Raw genomic sequence first — 20,934 nt, 5'->3', positions numbered from 1 at the left:
CCCCATTTTCACTAGAATTCGTGGATAATTTGTCTGCTTCCTTGGACACCTTTTGGTTTAGGACCGTGTCTTCAATGCAGATTTAATGACGGCTCTGCTTATTTAAGTCTTAGAGTAAAGATGAATGTTGTTCCAAGATGACAACTAATCTAATCAAGAGCTCATCCATCCCGTGGACGTAAGTAGTTTCCTAAGAGAACTCTCCTCTTTCCACAGCAATCCGGACGCTCCTCAGTGTCCCATAGAGCTATGCGGCTGGCGGGGGAAGACCTCCATAAGGGCGTTCGTGCCGCGGAACGAACGCTTCCACTACCTGCGCATGGTCGGGGTCGAGGTGTTCCACAAGCAGGGCAGGAGAGCAGACGAGGCTTCGTCCGAAGCCCCCGAGGGCGCCGCCGAAGATGGGGCAGGAGAAGCGGTGGCCGAAGGCCAGGAGGGACCGGGCCGCGGCGAAAACGGCGCCGATTCCAACGGGACCGGCCCAGCAAGTAACACCTGAGACTCGGTTACAGGAGGCCGATGGAAAAAGCTCCAGCTCATCTGGGCGCAGGGGAGCTTCTCTTATTTTGGCGAACATTAACTGCGCCCCCTGCTGATGTACCTTGATGATTCCTTGGAATCGTTACCTTATCGCTATGAGCTACTTTTATTATTATTATTTTTTTTTTTTTATGAAAATTTGTTTCAATTGTGCATATTAATTTTAATTTGCCATCTATATCTTTTTGGGAGGAAACTCCAGGGAATTAAAGATTAAAACTCCATATTTTTTTTGGTTCAGCTGTTCTTTTTGGGCTAATTTAATTTTTTTTTTTTTTTTGGGGGTGGATAAATTTTATGGTCAGACATTTTAATGCCCCTGACTTTCAAACAAGCAATTCATGTGTGATCACGTTGGAGTTGGCCTTTTATTTATTTGTTTCCTTGCTGTTTTCTAAAAATGGTACTGATATTGAATTGTCACCACCCCAAAAAAACCAAACGTGTACTGGTAGATCCGTACTGGCCCCAGCTGAGCACAAGAAGGTAATGAGTTGGAATATACTGCTCACATGGGCATCAGCAGTTGACTATAATGACCAGTAACCAGATGCGAAGAAGAAAGAAGTGTTAAAATAAATTTAGATACACTGCTCAAAAAATAAAGGGAATAAGACATCTTAGATCTGAATGAAAGAAATATTCATATCAAATACTTAGTTAAATGTACAGACGTCGTTGAAAACACTACAGGCTGATCCAACTTTGATATAATGTCCTTAAAACAAGTCAAAATGAGGCTGAGTTGTGTGTGTGTGTGTGTGTGTGTGTGTGTGTGTGTGTGTGTGTGTGTGTGTGTGTGTGTGTGTGTGTGTGTGTAGTCCACGTGCCTGTATGGCCTCCCTTCAACGCCTGGACATGCTCCTGATGAGGTGGAGGATGGTCTCCTGAGGGATCTCCTCCTAGACCTGGACTAAAGCATCCTCCAATCCTGGACAGTCTGTTGGTGGATGGAGCGAGACACGATGTCCCAGAGGTCAGGGGAACGGGCGGGTCCAGTCCATAGTATCAATCCCTTCATCTGGCAGGAACTGCTGACACTCCAGCCACACGAGGTCTAGAATTGTCTTGCATTAGGAGGAACCAGGACCAACCGCACCAGCATATGTTCTCACAAGGGGTCTGAGGATCTGATCTCCGTACCTTATGGCAGTCAGGCTACCTCTGGTGAGCACATGGAGGGCTGTGTGCCGCCCCCCCACACACACACACACACACACACACACACACACCATTACTGTCCCACTGCCAAACCCGTCATGCTGGAGGATGGGTGACAGCAGAAGAACGTTCTCCGTGGATTTCTGTGGAGAGTCAGCTAAGGACGTGAAACCATCTCTCTCTCTCTCGGTGTGTGTGTGTGTGAGTGATCCTAGCCTTCGCTACCAGCTCGCTCCGCTAATGAATTCCTCCTCCATGAGAGTTCTGTACGTCCCCCTCCCCCACCCAGTGTCTCCCTGTGGTCCTTCGTATCCGTTCACACCGTTCCAAATCCCACCGCTTATCCCAAAACGATTCAGTGGATTTAGTCCCCGCCCCCGTCTCCCTTCGCGCGCTTGTTTTCTCAGGAGACGGCGTCCTCTGCTGGGACTCCTGCTTCCACGAAGAGGGGGGGGTCACCCGCAGGTCACGTACAACTAACAAACCCTCCTGCCTCTGTGTGATCTTTCCACCCGGTTGCCAGCCTCGTCTTGTCTCTTCCACGCGATGGAGCGCCGCTCTGAGAACCTGGGAATCAGAGGACGTCCTTCAGCTCCGTCGTCTTCTCCCGCTTGATGCCGGGGCGCGTGCTTCGACTTATGTAACGAGAGGCTTATGCAATGATGTAGATGCACGGGCTTGTGTCTCATGCAGGGATTAAGAGACGAACACATCTGTCCTACGCCGCCATCTAGTACACGGCTTCGTCGCCATGCGGTGCGGCATTCAATAAAACAAGACGTCAGTCCCACAATTAGCCCCGTCGTTCCAACCCAGGAACTTGTATAACAATTTCATGTCTTCTGTAAGTGGAAAGTTGCTTAGATGGCACGGAAAAGCGATGGAAATAGTCTCCATTTGAAGGTGAAGTGACTGTCATTGTGAAACACGGCAGCACAGCACACGGTGACACAATGTAATGTGTCCTCTGCTTTTAACCCGTCACCCTTGGTGACAGCGGGCGGCCATGATAGGCGCCCGGGGAGCAGCGTGTGGGGACGGTGCTTTGCTCAGTGGCAAACTTGGCGGCTCGGGATTCGAACCCGGAAAAATTCTGATTACGGCGCCGCTTCCTCCACCGCTCGGCCTCCACCGCCCCGCCCCGCCCCGGACACCAACACAAACACAAATTTCACAACAATCTGGCTGATATTGAAAACCGCTAAAGACCCTGCGGTTTGATTTTTGCTCGAGGGGTCTCCATTACCTAGCAGCCCGCCACCAACATTATGTTCATCTCGAAGAACGCTCAGGTGATGGTCTGTGGCCTTCAGCCGGTACAAAGCTTCACCTTCACTTTACTTTACTTGGCAGACACTTTTATCCAAAGGCCAAAGTTGGGATAAGGCCCAACTTGTCATGACAAAGAAGACCACAGGCCAGACGTCCCTTCGGCAGGTCAGGAGGGCCGAGACTCGAGGCTGCTTTTGCTAGAAAGCCACCAGGGACCGTGCCCCTTTGGTATAAAGCGAGTGAATTTGCTGCAGCTTGAGTGTGGCGTCAGGTTCGGTTTGGTTCTTCTTTAGCCGTCGTGGCTGCAGTGAATAGTGGTGAAACGATGCAGCTCGGTGATTGGATGAACGGGGCTCAAACGTTGATGTCAAGTACTGCACGGCCACACTGAATCTTTTAGGGGTGCGTAGCACTGGACCGTACCAGCCTGCCTACGGGCCTTTATTTAGCACATGCCTGCAGGTGTTGCCTAGTAACAGAGGTGAAGCAGATCGAGACTCCCCACCCCTCCCGACGCAAAATCAAACACACACACAAAAAGACAAGAGGCAGCAGCTCGACGTCCCCCGTCAACCGAGTGTGATGGAGGGGCGGGAGAGACGGAAATCAAAAGGTTAGAATTCCTCCTTGCCGGAGGTGCTATGTGATTTTCTCCCTCCTCAAGCCTGTCTTTTAAAGTAAAGCGAAGTGACTGTCACTTGTGATACACAGCAGCACAGCACACGGTGACACTTGTCCCCTGCATTGAACCCATCACCCCTGGTGAGCAGCGGGCGGCCATGACAGGCGCCCGGGGAGCAGTGTGTGGGGACAGCGCTTTGCTCAGCGGCACCTCGGCGGGTCGGGATTCGAACCGGCGACCTCCTGATTGCGGGGCCGCTTCCTTAACCGCCAGGCAATCAGAGACTGAATTGGTTTTACGTGCATATATTCGTACGTTTCTACTCTGCCCATGTTTTGATCAATCGGCTGCAGCGCTCATTAAAAGTGCAGGATTCGCCGGCAGGCCGCGGTAATTGACACCGTAGAAGGTGACCCCGTTCCGTCCACTGAGAACGGCAGCAGCCGCCGAACGTCGAGGTTTTCCATCTTCTTCCCCCTTCCTCCCTCTTCATTCGGGAACGTTTCTATGGGTTCGCGCGCCCGACGTCTTATTTACTCGCGCCGTTGGACTGGCCTGACCTGGCCTTGGTCCACGCCTCGTGGGCCGGAGCAGCAGATGGAAATGAGCTCGTCCGCCCACTCCGACCGCTGACCCTTGTTGCTAGGTAACGCAGAGAGAGAGAGGCGGGGGCGGAGGAGAATGGAGCGTCAAACAGTCTAATATCACCGCGCCGCTGTTGTGGGCCGATAATCCCGAGTCGTATAATCCAGGATTGTGAGATTAATTCGAGTCGAGTCATGTGACGCGGCGTTGAGCGACTGGCCCCATCGTTACGTCATGGCCGTGCAATGTGATCCGGGAGCGGGAAAGTTATGCAGTAGACATAACAACATGAAATAAATCCATTTAGCACATTTAAATGAAGGTACAATGCAAATGACTGTTAAAAAGTACAACACAATAAATGAAAGACTTGATCTAAACACCTTACACACGTGTACGGTTTACTTGTGCGTAGAACTATTAGCCAGGACTTGGAACCCTATAGTACTGAATCGTGGAGTTTTTGAAACAATTAAAGGTTTTTTTTAGCACTTCTGCATTCTGAGTTGTTTTTTGGGCGGAGAGTAATCCACTGCGAGTAAGACACTCGCTTATGAACCAGAAGACCCAGGTTCGAACCCTGCTTTCTACCATCATGTCCCTGAGCAAGACACTTAACCCTGAGTGTCTCCAGGGTGGGACTGTCCCTGGAACTACTGATTGTAAGTCGCTCTGGATAAGGGCGTCTGGTAAATGCTGTAAATGTAAAATGTATATGTAAGTGTTGATAATGCCCTGGAGCCATTGCATGACCCCGCCCACTAACACTTTATCGCTCTCTTACTCACTTACTGTCTTTAACCGCTTAGCTTCAATCCATTCACGAAACCGGAGAACCTGGGGTAAACCCACGGAAGATGGGGAGAACATTAAAACTCTGCAAACACAAGGTCTGAGCTGTGATTACGCCATTATTTCATACCGACCACAGATACAGTAATACAGTAGACCTGATGCTGGAGTACTGTGCTGCTTTTCTAGTTCTAATATAAATCAGTCTCGTCCCTTTGGGGAGGCCCGAAAGAGGAAATCACCTTGAGCAAGATTCCCCGTATGACAGAGGACAGCAGGACCAACATACATTACTGTCTGTGGCCACTCCTCATTTATTCTGGGCTCTGTGTGTTTGTGTGTGTTTGTATGTGTGTGTGTGTGTGTGTGTGTGCAAAAGCAAGAGGGCGTGTTGGTAGTTTTCCTACCCGGCTTTCAAAAGCCTCTAAAAATACATTTTTCCCACATGCGCTGTGCCATAAAATATTAATAGTTTGCCACAATCTGCTACTCGGGCCCTGATGCAACAGCCCTGCAGTATTCATGAGCGCTGGTGCCGCTTGGCAGACAGCGGGCCGCTGAAAGGGAGAACGGGGGTCCTTACGTAACGCAGACCGACACCAGCTGATGGGTTCAGAGACGAGGTTTCGGGATTCGCGGCGGCTCCTCCCTCCCCGCTTCATGCAGTCTGCTGTAATGCCGTCTAAATACTGTATGTGGCACCGCGAATCCCGAAACCTCGTCTCTGAACCCATCAGATGGTGTCGCAAGGACCCCCATTCTGCCTCAGCCATATATATATATATATATATATATATATATATACACACACACACACACACACACACACACACACACATAGACGTATACACACACACATGCTAGTCCTATGTAGTATTAATCATTCGTTTCAAATCTAAGCGCCAAACTTGCTTAACTGTAGGATTCAGGATGATTTAGATGGATATGAAATAACACGGAACGAACCTTATTGTTTGTAAAAGCTGAAGCACTGGACATTATTAGATGATTGGTGATGCACTAGCAAACGTAAATGAAAAAATATGAAGCAAACAGAAAAAATGACCGTGATAATTCTAGAAACGAAATGTTAGTTCGACTGCCGAGGGCATCTGACTGTGGTCGGGCTACTTAGAATCCACACAAATGATTGAACTCCGTAGTTTGCATGTATTTTTAATGAAACGGGTGCCGCAGCCTCGGTGCTTCACTCTCAGGCCAGACGGCTCCTAACCGGGACATGGAACTAATCCAGAACCCGCGCCAATGTTTTCCGTTGATTTACCGTTCCAATGGTGATATCGATATCGGGCCTCCTGCATGCGTGGAGGCTTGAGGTTTTGCTGCATTGCAGATGGAAACATCGCGACGCTCCACTGTACATACGTCCAATTTTAAAATAGTAATAGAAAAAAAAATAATAAATCCGTTGTTGAGATTAAGGAAGCAGGTGTTGACATTATTAAATGGCCCGAAGGCATTTAAATAAATGTCAGCCATGCAAATGGCAGGAGGGGGTTCTCAAACTCTTTATCAGTTTCCACTGGAAATGACGTTGTGTTCTCGGGCGCCATATGTCGCGGATAAATAAATTGGCCTCGATTCAAGGGCATCTGCCAACTCGCTCTGATGGAGTTTACCGCGGGTTGGGGGTGGAGCCAAAAAACGGAATAAAAAGGGCGTGCCGTGGCCTGAATTATTGAAGGCGCTCGGCCGCGCGAATTCATGCACTTTTAATCATCCGTGGAGAGCGGCCCGGTTACGCGAGGCCCGGCGTTGTTGCCCGGACAGATTCCAGGCCGGGGATTCGCCGAAGGGCACGTTTCGCCTTTACCACGCCTCGCTAATCTTGACGCCAGCAAAGGTCACCCGGCGAAGTCCAATTTGCCCGGCGTCACGTTCTCCTGGGTTCTCCGCAACGCGCCGCGCCTCCACGACTCCCTCCGCCCCGTGGTTGCGCGTAGAACCTTCAGAGAAGGTTCTCGCCATTCCTGCTGGTGAAGAACGACACCACAGTGCAGCAACCCCAACATTTCCTCAAATCATCTCAGACGTGTTTCTTCAACGTGACAGTGAGTTCACTGAACTCGAATGGCCTCCACAGTCACCAGATCTCAACCCAATAAGCACATTTACGACGCGGTGGAACAGGAGATCCGCATCATGGATGTTCGTATGGACCAATATCTCTGAGGAACGTTTCCAGGGCCTTGTTGGATCTGTGCCACCAAGGATCTGAAGGCAAAAGGGGGTCCAACCCGGTACTGGCAAGGTGTGCCTAATAAAGTGGCCGGTGAGTGCACAACATTTCCTCAACTTTCAGGCAGTCCAACGTGGGAAGATCTTGCACCACCTTACCGAAGGTCCTCGTCGCCAGGCAGTTGTCCGCAGGCCCCTGGAGCTCCACGGCCAGACCAGTAATTTCCCCGGACGCCCATGCAACGCTCTCCATTAGCACAGCTGCCGGCAAACATGAATTAGTGATGTGCAACGTGCACTTCCTGCATTGGAGGCGTATTTCACCGCTGACAGCAGCCCGTCGGTGGGTTTTCGCATTCGTCTGTCACGCGTCCCACGTTCTATAAATCACATCAAAAGGGTTCAAAATGGAAGAAACGGTGGTGACCTGATGCCATTCAGCAAATATTACGCCCGGAACGACTGCCCCACAATCTTAAACTTCATCTTAAAAAAATGTCGAAAAAGAAAACGCAGTGTCCACGGCCGTCCACGCCACCACGGAGACACGGAAGAAGACCGAACAAGCAGGAAGTTATTCCGAGACAAATGTGCGAACTGGGCCGACTGGAAAAAAACATTTAGCAGGAGGCCGAGGGGAAGACGTTGCTTAGGGATGAAGAATTTGAGGACCTTGTAAATAATGCGGAAGGGGTCCAAAGAGACGCCGCACAAGAGGAATTTGACCTATCGCTACGTAAGCTGCATCCCATTTGAGTTTTGCGTAAAACTCGCAATGTGAACACCGGAGAGAAAAAGTACATGTATAATGTAAGAGAGACATCTTATACACTCAGGACACTCCATTCCAACCAGCTATACTCTATTTACCACCCTGTTGTTACCCTGGGGTACAGTTACGCTCCGCACAGCCAAACCCTCAACCGACGGTAGTTCTCGGCCAGCTGGAGTGTGTATCTATGTATCTATATCTATATATCTATACACACACACACACACACACATTTTTACATTTACAGCATTTACCAGACGTCCTTATCCAGAGAGACTTACAACCAGTAGTTACAGGGACAGTCCCCCCCTGGAGACACTCAGGGTTAAGTGTCCTGCTCAGGTAGTAAGTGGGGTTTACAGAGAAGGTCCGACAAAAAGGGAAAACATCCAGTGAGCGGCAGTTCTGTGGACGAAAATGGCTTGTTGATGCCATGGGTCAGAGGAGAAAGGTCAGAGTGGTTCGAGCTGAGTGGTTGAGTTTCTGTAAACAGCAACTCAAATAACCACTCGTTACAGCCAAGGCATGCCGAGGAGCATCTCTGTATGCACAACACGTCGAACCTTGAGGCAGAGGGGCTACAGCAGCAGAAGACCACACTGGGTGCCACTCCTGAAGATTGGAAAAATGTCGCCTGGTCTGGTGAGTCTCGATCTCCGTTGATGCCAGGGTCAGAATTTGGCGTCAGCAACATGAAAGCATGGATCCATCCTGCCTCGTATCAACGGTTCAGGCTGCTGGTGGTGGTGTAATGGTGGGGGGGACATTTTCTTGCCACATTTTGGGCCCCTTGGTACTAATTGATCATCGTTGCAACGCCACAGCCTACCTGAGTGTTGTTGCTGACCATGTCCATCCCTTTAGGACCACAGTGTGCCCATCTTCTGATGGCTGCTTCCAGCAGGATAATGCGCCGCGTCATACAGCTCGAATCATCTCAGACGGGTTTCTTGAACATGATAGTGAGTTCACCGAACTCGAATGGCCTCCACAGGCACCAGATCTCAATCCAATAGAGCACGTTCACGACGTGGTGGAACAGGAGATCCGCATCATGGATGGCATCATGGACCAATATCTGGACCAGAAACGTTTCCAGTGCCTTGTTGGATCTATGCCACCAAGGATTAAGGCAGTTCTGAAGGTCCAACCCGGTACTGGCAAGGTGTGCCTAATAAAGTGGCCGGAGAGTGCGGGTGTACGTATATATAAAACAGAACTCTCCAAATCGTTCCTTTAAACGAAATAATCAGTTCGGGAGCACTGAAGCAGAGGACAAACAGACACGTGTATGTTCAGCAACTTTTATTGCACATTCCTGTTTGGTTTTGCTCCGACCACGACCTGCATCATTAGTGTGTAGTTCGGTAAAATGTTTATTCCAGTTACAGTTGATCTCCCAGCGCCCGAGAGCCCGAGACCGCTATACTGCGTTCAACCCAGGTACATTTCATTCTGTTTTTTCCTCCGTTTTGTGTTTAATATGCGACAATACCTGCAACATGCTTCAAAATCTTCAGTTTGGCAAACCACAAATAAATTAAACACGAACATTCAGATAACACAATTCAACATTTTAGGACGGCAAAGAAAAACGAAACCTGGACAGAAAACGGAAAGAAAATGTCATTTTTCATAGTTTTCTTGCTTTTCTTGAAAAACCGAAACGAAACAAGAGAAAAATAAATAAATAAAAGCTAAGCTAACAAGCACAAAACCACATGCAGATAAAATACAACTGAATCATCTCAACTGTTGGACAATTAACTCCGTTAGTTAGTTCCTGTAAACTACCAATCTAAACTACATCACAAAATGATGCTCTTTAAACCGGCAAACACCCAACGGTGAGATATTTCGACTCGTTATATTTCTTCACTGCTACAGTGTCCCATCTTACTACGTTCGTAGGAACACAAACGATTTCTGTATTATCATCTTTTTTATTAGTAGTATTTTTTCTTTTAAATAAATTGACTGCCCAAACAGTGTGGAGAAGACCAAAAGCAAGTAGCGTTTTTTTTTTTTTTTTAATATACCAGATACAAAAAGGCCACCCAGTGCGTTACGTAATTGGCATTAGATGCGCCGCAAACGTCTCTACAGTAACAACGTCAACAGCTTTCAGTGGAGAACACCCCCCCTGCAGTATCCCACTCCCGACAAAGACAGCAGTCCAGTGAAGGAACAGGTCTGAGGGCCCTATTTTCAAAGCACTACAACAGAAGAAGCACATGGGGCTTGTTCGCTCATGTCAGGTCAAGTATGTATTCAGGATTCGCGTAAAATAAACTATTAAAATATTAACTTATCTGTAGCTTGAGTTGTTGTTTTGTGACCCAGAAAATGAACTTTAATGACGTTTTTATAAACTAAGTTTAAAATTGATTGCTGGTGGTTCTCAGTCTGGACCTCTTGACGTCTACTGTGGTCAATACGTCCCATATGCAGAGTAGCAGAGACAATGCAGCCCGATACCCGGTTGTCCAACAATTTATCAAACCACACACAAAGCTTCTGAAAACTGATAAATAGTCACTGCGGTTACGCATTTAACATGCTAATGTCATTGGGTTGGCTCCGAAGGCCGCAGGATACGAATACCAACCAATCTGCCAACAAGAAGCCCCCGGACTTGGTCTACCCAGTCCTCCTCTGTCTCTGAAACTCCTGATGCGTTACGACTTGAGCAGCATTTTCAGATGATTGCCTGGAGTGTGGAGGGGAGGGTTGCTCGGTGCCTGGAAGTCTCCTGGTGTGTTCATTTGCTCCGTTTTGTTCCTATGCATGCATGGCCCATGACTGATGCTAACAGGGGTGCGTTGCGAGCCAAATTGCTCCGTCCTGGGGTCGTTCCCAGGCTTGGAGCATGGTGGACTGCTGGGACAGGCCTCGACATCCCTGAAGCCCCGAAGAAGTGGATTTAGAAAATGGACGGATGGGTACCCATCCAAATATCCTTTCAAAAGGGCCGTTTTTACCCGGTCACGGTGCTTTTGTCCTCCATTTATGTTTTTAAATTTTTAAAAAATTTTTTAACCCGGCTGCCCAAACACCTCCCATTTAGGGGCATGAACGGCATTCGGAGGCATAACATCACTAATGCATTTTTTTGATTAAGCTGTCCCATGCCAGGGTAATGCCAGGGTAATGCCAGGGCAACGTGGGCGGCACGACAACATGCCCTAACATGCCGTGATGGTGGCCTTTAATGGGTCAGCATTTGAACGCGTGTTTCATGTGGGTTTCGGTCGGCTGCAGGTTACTTAAAGTAAATACATTTCACAACATTGGATAATAATGATAATAACAGTGCTGTGTTTTTCGGTTTTTCTGATTTGGCTCACACCGATTCCACATGAACGTCACCATAGCGACTACACACCCGTTCTCACCAAGTGGCTTAGACATTCTTCACAGATATCTGGTTTAAAAAAAAAAAAAAAAATGCCATTGGTCTCCTCCCCCCAAAAAATGAAGTAATAAATAATAAAAAGATGATATAATGAACGGAGAGGGTGCAGCATATCGCCGCGTTCCTCTTTACGCAACCCGTTAATAAGCAGGAGATTATTCTTTACGTTTCTTTCTGTCTTGTTTTTTTACTGTATTGAAACGACCACCTACGCAACACGGCGACGTCTGAATTTAGCCACACACACGCGAGAGAGGAGGAGGAGGAGGAGGAGGAGAGCAATCGCTCCGCATAAATTACAATCTTCATGTTGCATTGAACTGTGAAAAAAAAAAAAAAAAAAAAAAAAAAAAAATCGCACAGCCAGAGGGAAAAAGGGAGAAGAAGGAGGGAGGGGAAAAAAGAAAAAATGAACCCCATAACGTGCCGTACTAATCCGCCTACCTATTAAATACAGAGTCACTTGCGTGTGAACGTGGGGGCGGAATGGACAGAGGGCGAGAGGTGCAGGATGGGCGGGGGTTCGAGCAGGTGGGCGGTTCTCTTTCTCGGGCGGGGCGATCTCCTCGTGGACCCGCCCTCCCCCCGAGGCCTGGTCCTCCGTTTCGCTTTAAAAAAACAACAACAAAAAAAAAACGACCCGCTCATGAGCTGCATGAGATGGTCGCTGTGAGGCCTCCAGCCGTGGACAGAATGGCTGGAGCAGATGAGGTCACGGACGTAGAGGATGGACAGCGTTTATAATGGTGCAGTGTGTGTTATGGTCGCGCTTTTTTTCCATTTTGAATTTTTTTTTTCTCCTCATAGTAAAATTTTGTGGTGAGACAAAAAAAAAAAACGAAGAAGAAGAAAGATGAAAAAGCCACGTAAGGAGATCCCATTGGTGTAATCAACCATCGGACACCGGAGGGGAAACCCAGCCATACTTCTCGTGGGTCTTCACAAGGCTTTTGAAAGTGGCCTCAGCCTCCTTACGACTGAAGGCCTTCTTGGATTTGCCTGCTTTCCTACAGATCCGGCCCTGGAGGTGGAAAGGAAAAACGTTGATGACGGATCTTCCAATTCAACACAACACACACACACACACACACACACAACACATCAAAGTGGAGCAAGAGACCATTTTTTAATTCAACACGGAAGTCTCAGGAGCCTCATGAAATAATTGCAATTCTTCTAGAAAAAAAAATGTACAATTATGGGACAGTCCTTCTGGGTTAGGTGTCCTGCTCAGGAACACAATGGTAGTAAGTGGGGTTTGGACCTGGGACTTTGGTTCATCTGGTTCCAAGGCGAGTGTGTTAACCGCTAGGCTACTTTCACCCCAGATAGATGGTGCTTATATGGGATGTTCTCTAAACGTGCACCGAATTTGGTCCAGAACACAGTCCAGCGACGTCCGGACGCTATTATTGTCGTAATATCAATATCAATATTTATCAGCATTGAATACTGTGCAATATCCGTTCAATAACTCACTCACCGTCCAACACTCACTACTCACCACATGTTCATCATTACAGTAAATACTCGAAACAATGGGGACAAATGTGACCCACAGACACACCATATAAGATAAACACCGTGTATAAAACCAAACTCCGTTATTTATTCTTCCCACATCTATATATAACGCCGACAGTTCACTTGTAATTCCTGCCCCTTGCCGTATCGTATCGTGTTTATTTGTATTTCTGCAATATTTTCTACATATATGCTGCTTGTAATCTCATTGTACAGTCGTACAGTGACAATAAAAGGCGTTCAGTTCTATTCTATTCTATATAAGCGGCAAAACTGCCAACCGAATGATAAAACGTGGAATTTTCATCACGATGTGGAACCTTTTATTACAACAATACAAAACTACTATTAGGGCTAAAAAAAAAAATGATATTATTTTAATGCACTATACCAAGAGAAGAACTATGATTGGAAAAAACTAATGAATTCGATATTTCCGGACACTTCCAGTGTGCTACGTTTTAAACAATACGCACGAAAGAGCTTAATGTAGCTGCATATGGAAATGCAGATGATGTAGAATTAGTTTCATTTGAAGCCCTTTCATTTGAAAAGTAAAACTAAATAAATAGTTTTTTAATAATTGATATGCTTGAGTGAGCAAGGCCATCATAAAAGTGTATAAGCCCGAGGCACCGGAGGCGATCAGCAGCCTGGAGGAGATGCAGAGGACCATGGGTCCCATTGCAGTTTGGGAGTTAAAAGGTTTTTTTCCGTTTTTTATGCTTAATTCAATCGCTGGAAGGGCGGATGTATTTTTTTCCCGCTCTGTGAAAGGCGGAGAAATCCGACTTTCTTACTAATTTCGTGCGTGGACTTCCTGTGATATTTTTCCCGGCTAAACAACAGAACGTCGCAGGAACGGGCCGGAAAAACGCCGCGGGGGCCACGGACAACAAGGGCGCCGCGCTGGTTTCCACCGGAGATGCTGTTCCGTCTTCAGACCCTCTAAAAAGCGATGATCTCCCAAACCCAGGACCAGAAGGCAAACGCGGGTGAAGGTCCCCTAATGAAGGCTGGCCACCCAGAGGACGAGGGACGAGCTGTCCGAGGCCTTGCTGTCATAATTCCCAGAACATTTACTGCGGAACAGTCGCAAGATCAACGATATGAGCGAGAGGCTCCTTCATTCGGCAATTAATGAATTCATTTTAAAAAAAGTTAATCCAACATCATGCCTTCTACTCAACCCTGGTATTAACACGATGCCACGAAAGGCCAGAATTAAAGACGGCGGATGGCCGTATTCCGGGTGGAAAGTCTGACGTAGGCGCTGGCCTGGGCGGCCCAGGGGATCCTCCTCTGTTCGGAAAATGTTTTTTTTTCCCGATCTAATATGAATCAATTCACATTTACGTCATTTACCAGACGTCCTTATCCAGAGCGACTTACAGGCAGTAGTTACAGGGACAGTCCCCCCCTGGAGACACTCAGGGTTAAGTGTCCTGCTCAGGGACACGATGGTAGTAAGTGGGATTTGAACCTGGGTCTTCTGGGTCACAGGCGAGTGTCTTACCCGCTAGGCTACTTACACCCATTTTCGTTGATAATATAATTTTACAAGAAAATAAAATTCGTCTTGCTCTACTACCGCCGTCTGAAGACGAATGGATCCCATCCATCACACACCGTTACGTTTTTTCAGGAAAGCGCGTTGCGGAGGCCGGGACTACGTGAGATCTCAATGTGCCATTCGGGGCAAGATCTCAACGCCAGAGGGGAGGAGCACTGACATAGTCATGAACAGAGAGAGAGAGAGAGACTGACGGATAGAAATAGCCCGTTAATGCCCCAGGCTGCGTGTGGGACACGACGTAACGGCCCAGAAGTAACGCGAGGGACGGGGACCTCGGTTCCGCCCACAGAAGGCCTATGATTTCTGTATTAAGAGGCGCAAACGGGCCTTTAATTAACGGATATCGTGTTCGGGGGGGGCGGCTTATTCGGATCCTGATGCAACACTCGGGCGCAGTGCCTCGTGGGTAATCTTGTGAATGGAGATCGGTCACGAGATTACGTAAGACCCACGCGCCGGGGGGCGGGTGGTGGGGGGGGGTGACTGGCTACGGAACCGGGCGCAGCGGCGTCCCATGTCCACGCTGCTAAATTCCATCTATACTGGTCTCCAGTAATGTGAAAGTGAAATATTCCGTAATGTGAAAGTGAAATATTCCGAGCACGTCGGATTATAAGAATAAATCACAGACAACCAAACAGCCGACAAGTGAAACGTTGAATCCTTTTTTTTAGATGCAATATGACCTCATAACCTCTGTACTCGGGGTCGCCACACACACACACACACACACACACACACACACGGCGAACTCGCCAAAAGGCGGAAACCGGAGAACCCGGAGGAAACCCAATACGACATGGGGAGAGCGTGCGAGCTTGCATTCGTGCAATGTCATACGTTGATTAAAAAAAATAAAATAAACCAAATCTATTTAATTAACACGACTTTTAATGAGTTACTGCATAAGAAAATATGCGATCTGCACGGAAAAATACTACACAGGATACATTTCCTGTCGCCATACAGAATGCATCGTGAAATTGACGTGGGATGCGGACTAGAGCATACAGAAGGTTGCCGGTTCGAATCCCGACCCCCGAGGTCCCCCTGATGAAGGTACCGTCCCCGCACGCTGCCCACCGTCACCAAGGGTGATGGTTAAATGCAGAGGACACGGGGTTTTCACACTTATCCCAAATCGATAAAATACACTACATGGATGCAGGCCTGGATGAACCGGATGCCACCAGTCGTGTAGAAGTTTGCAGGGCCTTTTCTTCCGCCCGCCGTCCATAAACGCCAAGATGAACGTGCGAGACGGCATGAGCGGATTAACCGGCGTGTCTGACGACGGCGAAACACCGCAGGCCGGTCCAGGTGCCGTTATCGCGCCGAGATTCTATTTCACATGCTGCCTGCAGCCATGCGGAAATTGCACGTATGACGTCACAGAAAACAGGCTGGACGTGGGGGTGCGTGGACGCCCTGCGTGCACCAGAATTCCACACCGCTTTCACGCTGCGCCGGTGCATTTTATCACCGGTTTCTGCACGGGGACAGAAAATATTAAAACATTTAACAACCTTTAAAAACCTTTGAAGGCTAGAATTGACTAGAAATTGTCCACGTGTGCTTATGTTAACATCTCAGATGGCAGAAATGAAATAAAAATATAACTCACGTGACATGAAACATGGTTAAAGGTTTTAGGAACAAACACCATATTAGTGGCGGGTGTGGGGACAGCCATTTTGTCCAGCGCATACCAGCATTATTCTGCAATAACGAGATTATTCTCGGGGAAGCGTGCTGCATCGCTCTTGGTTGAAAGCTGGAACGCGGTGGACCGACACCGACCTCAGATCAGCATTTTCACACAAGCCCGCTGCGAGTGGCCACGGTCTCTCCTGCCGCTTCGTTAACGGTTCGATACCAGTGCTATGCCGATTTCCGTGACGAAACGTCGGAAAATTTGGACACAAATGACACGTTTATCAAACCGATACCAACATTTTACATCTTATTGAATTTTTATTCTTATTTTTGTTATTGTTTGTTATTTATGTTTTTTGTATGTTTGTTATTCTGGTTGCCAAGTCAGGCCTATAAAACCACCCGGTCTAGGATCAAAATGATATCAACATTTGGACACAAACTAAACGTATATAAAAACCGCTACAAACGTTTTACATCTTGTTTTTTTTTCTTATTAAACGAATATGTTTGTTTGCCAGGTCAGTCCTGTGGTTGCCAAATCATTCCTAAAAAAAAAAAAAAAAAAACGTTCTAGGGAACAAAACTATAGTATCAACATTTGGGCACAAACGAAACGTCTATCAAACTGCAACAAACGTTTTACATCTTGTTTTTTTTTTCTTATTAAACGAATATGTTTGTTTGCCAGGTCAGTCCTGTGGTTGCCAAATCATTCCTAAAAAAAAAAAAAAAAAAAACCCGTTCTAGGGAACAAAATTATAGTATCAACATTTGGGCACAAACGAAACGTCTATCAAACTGCTACAAACGTTTTAAATCTTGTTTTTTTTCTCCCTTTTTTTAAATTAAATAAATACGTTTGTTTGCCAGGTCAGTCCTATGGTTGCCAGGTCTATTCCTATAAAATCACCCGTTCCAGGGAAAAATATAATAATATCAAAATTTTGTCCAATACTACCAATAATCACTTTTTGTCCAATAATCACTCGCATATTTTATATCATTTTTATATAATCTATATCATTTTTCAAGTCCGCCTTTATCGTAGCGGTTTAGAGGTTTGGCTGCGCACTACGGAGCGGGTTGCCAGGTCCCGGCTGCTCACCTGTCCCTTTACGAGGCTGGCGGCGAACTGCCTCATCACGGCCTCCACGGTGTAGGCGCTGGACCAGCCCCTCGGGGTCAGCAGCTCCATGCAGATCGCGCCGCCGTCCAGCACGTAGCCGTTCTCCAGGCGCGGCGTGAGGACGCGCATGAACGGCGGCGAGAAGGGGAAGTTGTCGGGGAACGCCACGTTGAGCAGGATGCACTCGGTGCCGGTCTCCCGCATGTCCTGCCACAGCGCCGAGTCCTTGTCCACCTGGTGCAGCTTGACGTTCCACTCGAACAGGTTGTCGTCCGCCAGCTCCACGCTGATGAAGTTGTCGCCCAGCCGCCGGATCTCCTGCAGCTCCTTCATCAGCCGCCGCGTCCGGACCTGGGTGCAGTGCTGCCGGTGGGGCGCCGGGGGGGCCACGCCGGCCCTGCCGCCCGCCCCCGGCTGCGCCTTCTCCTTGGCGTCCTTGCCCTGCTTGGCCTTGATCTCGGGGGTGCCGAGGATGCTGCTCTCGCTGCTGCTGTTGCAGTGCTTGCTGCCGCCTTTCTGGCTGCCCTTGGTGCCCTTCAGGGAGCCCTGGTGGTGCTTCGGGTCCTCCGTGTCGCGGTCGTGCAGGCGGATGAGGCCGATTTTGCGCAGGAGGGTGGCCATGCTTCTTCTGGTTCTCCCGGAACGAGGCTTGGGATCCGACCACCGGGCGCTCGCATGCAGCCCGACGTCCTCAGTGCATCGCTGCGGCGGACGGAAGTCTCCAGAAGATAAAGAAAAAAAAAAAGCCATCATTTTAACAATCAAGCAGCAGGACCGATCTGGCATCGATAATACTCACCTTGTCTATTATTGATCTGTTTCTGGGACGATTAATATTTTTTTTATTCGCTTGTATTGACCGCAGCGGTGCCGCCACTCACCTTCCTTCGACCCCGCGGCTCGATCCGGGGCTCACGGCCGTCGACGCGGCTGCGGCAGCGCTGGAGTCCCGCACCGGTGTCCCGCTAAAAGCCGCACTTCACACGCCGCCTCGGCCGCGCACAACGACGGGGGTGCAGGAGGGAGCCGGAGCCGGAGCGGCGCGCCGCGGTACCTGGACGGAATGAATAATCGCGGCGTCGTGCGGGATCCGCGCTGGGCTGGCGGGGCGGGGCTTAGGGCGCCGACTCCGGGTCCTGCGCTCGGTGTGTCCGCTCCGCGTTTTACTGCGGCTCGGCCGACGGGCGCCCGCTGGAGCGACGCGGCGGCGGGCGTCTGGGTGGAGTAAAAACGCGGAGCGGATCAGAGATCCCGGTGAACGGGGTCGGGATGCCCTGCTGCAATAATCGCGTTATGGCAAAAAAAAAATATATATATATTTATATACAACAATAAGACCAAATATTACAATGTGACAGTGGATGTACATGAACGTAATGTGGCAAAAGAAGCAAGGGACGTGAGTTAACACGAACGAGGTAGTAAAAAAGACTGAGGTAAAAGCAGAAATGTGAAGGATTTTGACGACCACAGTCATCGTGGCATTTGGGCTGAATCAACATAGTGTGAAGCCAGTTACTGTTTACACGTATTTACAGGAATTAAAGACCCGTCCAGACTATTTCTTGTCAATAAAACGTGTACCACACCGTCCGTAGATATGACGTCATGTTTTTAATTCTCCACGACGATGGTGTAGTGCAGAACGATTTAAATAGAAATTCCATGAAGAAAATGAATTACACCTAATTGGTGGATTAGACCGGATTGGACAGTTTCATGCTGCAGCAGGTCGAAATTCGAACGTGAAACGACGTCGACGTCAGAGGGCCCTTCGGGGAAACCTGACGTCGGCGGCTTTCACGGCAGTAGCGCACGGTTTACGGTTCCCTGCGATTGGCTGTTGTCACGGAGACGCGTTACACGCAGCGCTGATTGGCTCGTTCGGTGCCGGAAAGCGCGTCCGCAGTACGTGTGCGACGGTCGCGTATTAGCAGTTCTTTGTTAACCGGTTTATGTATTTTTTCTCTGATATTTTAGTTTAATGAAAGTGCCACAAACCGCGTCGGAAACATGGCGGAGAAGTTCGACAACTTGGAGGAGCACCTCGAGAAATTCATAGAAAACATTCGACAGTTGGGGATCATCGTCAGCGACTTCCAGCCCAGCAGCCAGACGGTGCTGAACCAGAAGCTGTAAGAAAACCTCCTCAAAACACCCGAAGATCGTCTCAAAATATCGATTCACACCGCACGTCGCAGGAGGCCTTTTCTACCGTTTTCTCCTTTTTTATACCGTACTGTTGTTGCGTTTGTGAAACCTTGTTTTGTTGTGTTCTGTTCGCCAGGAATTGCATGATCACGGGACTCCAGGACGTGGAGAAGTGCAGACAGCAGCTGCATGACATCAATGTCCCACTGGAGGTGTTTGAGTGAGTGTATACTTTGCATACGTGTGGTAGTAGCCTGCTGGGGTATCACACTCGCCTATGAACCAGAAGACCCAGGTTCAAATCCCACTTACTACCATTGTGTCCCTGGGCAAGACACTTAACCCTGTGTGTCTCCAGGTGGGGACTGTCCCTGTAACTACTGACTAAGTCGCTCTGGATAAGGATGTCTGATGAATGCAAGACCCCTATAGATACGACAGATTATAGCTGCATCGGTTGGTGGGAGAGGTGAAAGTGGATGAAACGATGTGAACCAGGAGTCGCAGATTAAAATCCCACCCGCTTCCGCCGTGTCCCCGAACAAGACACTTAAACCCCAAGTTCTTGCTGTGGCTGCACATATAATAAATTGGTTCGATGCAGAGAAGATTAGCATGGCCCCTGCGAAAGAATGACGCACATCATATTTATGGTCTAGCGGTTAAGGAAGCGCCTCAGAAGTTCGCCAGTTCGAATCCTGAGTTGCCGAGGTGCCACTGAGCAAAGTCCTGCGCCCACACACTGCTCCCCGGGCGCCTGTCATGGTGCCCACTGCTCACCAAGGGTGATGGTTAAATACAGAGGACACATTTCACTGTGTCACCGTGTGCTGTGCTGCAGTGTCTCACAATGACAATCGCTTCACTTTCTGAAGTTGATCCAGGACTGTCCCTGTGACTACTGATTGTAAGTGGGCAGCCATGACAGGCGCCCGGGGAGCAGTGTGTGGGGACGGTGGCACCTCGGCAGTTCGGGACTCCTTCCGGTTCCTGGCCACCGCTGCCCCAGCTAACTGAGCCATTTTTTCCTGAAATGGATCCATCACGTGGGGAAACGTGCTCAGTGCTGGACACTTTAACACCAGTGAAATCGTCATTGCAGGTACATTGACCAGGGCCGCAATCCACAGCTGTACACAAAAGAGTGTTTGGAGAGAGCGTTGGCCAAGAACGAGCAGGTCAAGGGGAAAATTGATACCATGACGGTAAGTAAAAAGTGCTCCGTGGTCACGCCTTTGTTTTAAGCAGGCCTGGTCTTATGTTGTCTCCCATTTTCCCAGAAATTCAAAAGCCTTCTGATCTCAGAGCTTGGAAAGGTATTTCCAGAAGAAATGGCTAAATATAAGGCCATTCATGGAGATGACCCGCCGTCATAGCGGACTGCGGCAAGCTGGCATTTTAATAAGCAGGATGTAAATATGTTTATATGTGAAGTACCATTTTTCAGAGACAAAATATCCTACAAATGACGTCACTTTCTAATGTAATTGTTTTTCTTCAGCGTTGTTTTTCTAATTTGTTGCTTAGTTTTTTGTATTAT

General features: G+C 48.5%; 3 protein-coding genes and 1 non-coding gene across 6 annotated transcripts in view; 3 read left to right on the top strand and 1 right to left on the bottom strand.

Moving 5' to 3' along the window:
• Positions 1-801, top strand: part of nsun2 (NOP2/Sun RNA methyltransferase 2) — a 23,836-nt gene extending 23,035 nt beyond the window's left edge. Inside the window, exon 20 of the mRNA XM_028964603.1 lies at positions 217-801. Within this exon, the coding sequence (XP_028820436.1) occupies positions 217-499 (283 nt within the window). The 3' untranslated portion in view covers positions 500-801. The remainder of the gene's footprint in view (positions 1-216) is intronic.
• Positions 1-18,389, bottom strand: part of ube2ql1 (ubiquitin conjugating enzyme E2 QL1) — a 26,159-nt gene extending 7,770 nt beyond the window's left edge. Inside the window, exons 1-3 of one of the 3 annotated variants that reach the window (XM_028964605.1) lie at positions 18,043-18,386; positions 17,223-17,962; positions 9,234-12,379 (exon numbers count right to left, since the gene is read on the bottom strand). In XM_028964605.1, the coding sequence (XP_028820438.1) occupies positions 12,248-12,379; positions 17,223-17,864 (774 nt within the window). In that variant the 5' untranslated portion in view covers positions 17,865-17,962; positions 18,043-18,386 and the 3' untranslated portion in view covers positions 9,234-12,247. Of the gene's footprint in view, positions 1-9,233; positions 12,380-17,222; positions 17,963-18,042 lie in introns of those variants that run through there. The other 2 variants (XM_028964606.1, XM_028964607.1) reach the window with 2 other exon arrangements.
• On the top strand, positions 18,301-20,934 carry med10 (mediator complex subunit 10). The gene is made up of 4 exons (XM_028964608.1): positions 18,301-19,378; positions 19,531-19,614; positions 20,497-20,599; positions 20,675-20,934. The coding sequence occupies exons 1-4, from the start codon at positions 19,257-19,259 to the stop codon at positions 20,768-20,770; spliced, it is 405 nt and encodes a 134-aa protein (XP_028820441.1). The 5' UTR covers positions 18,301-19,256; the 3' UTR covers positions 20,771-20,934.
• LOC114770924 (U6 spliceosomal RNA) lies at positions 19,960-20,061 on the top strand. The gene has a single exon (XR_003743509.1). It is a non-coding gene; the product is annotated as a U6 spliceosomal RNA (small nuclear RNA).

Source organism: Denticeps clupeoides, chromosome 20 (assembly GCF_900700375.1).
Source record: "Denticeps clupeoides chromosome 20, fDenClu1.1, whole genome shotgun sequence".
In the NCBI taxonomy this organism is placed as follows: Eukaryota; Metazoa; Chordata; class Actinopteri; order Clupeiformes; family Denticipitidae; genus Denticeps; species Denticeps clupeoides.
Note: the sequence above shows the minus strand (reverse complement) of the source record. Positions and strands in the feature narration are given on the sequence as shown.

Excerpts from the sequence above, each read along its gene's own strand:
- med10 (XM_028964608.1), top strand. The coding sequence starts at position 19,257 with ATGGCGGAGAAGTTCGACAACTTGGAGGAGCACCTCGAGAAATTCATA. Across the intron at positions 19,379-19,530 it reads ACGGTGCTGAACCAGAAGCT|GAATTGCATGATCACGGGAC; the intron begins GTAAGAAAACCT and ends TCTGTTCGCCAG. Across the intron at positions 20,600-20,674 it reads GGAAAATTGATACCATGACG|AAATTCAAAAGCCTTCTGAT; the intron begins GTAAGTAAAAAG and ends CCATTTTCCCAG.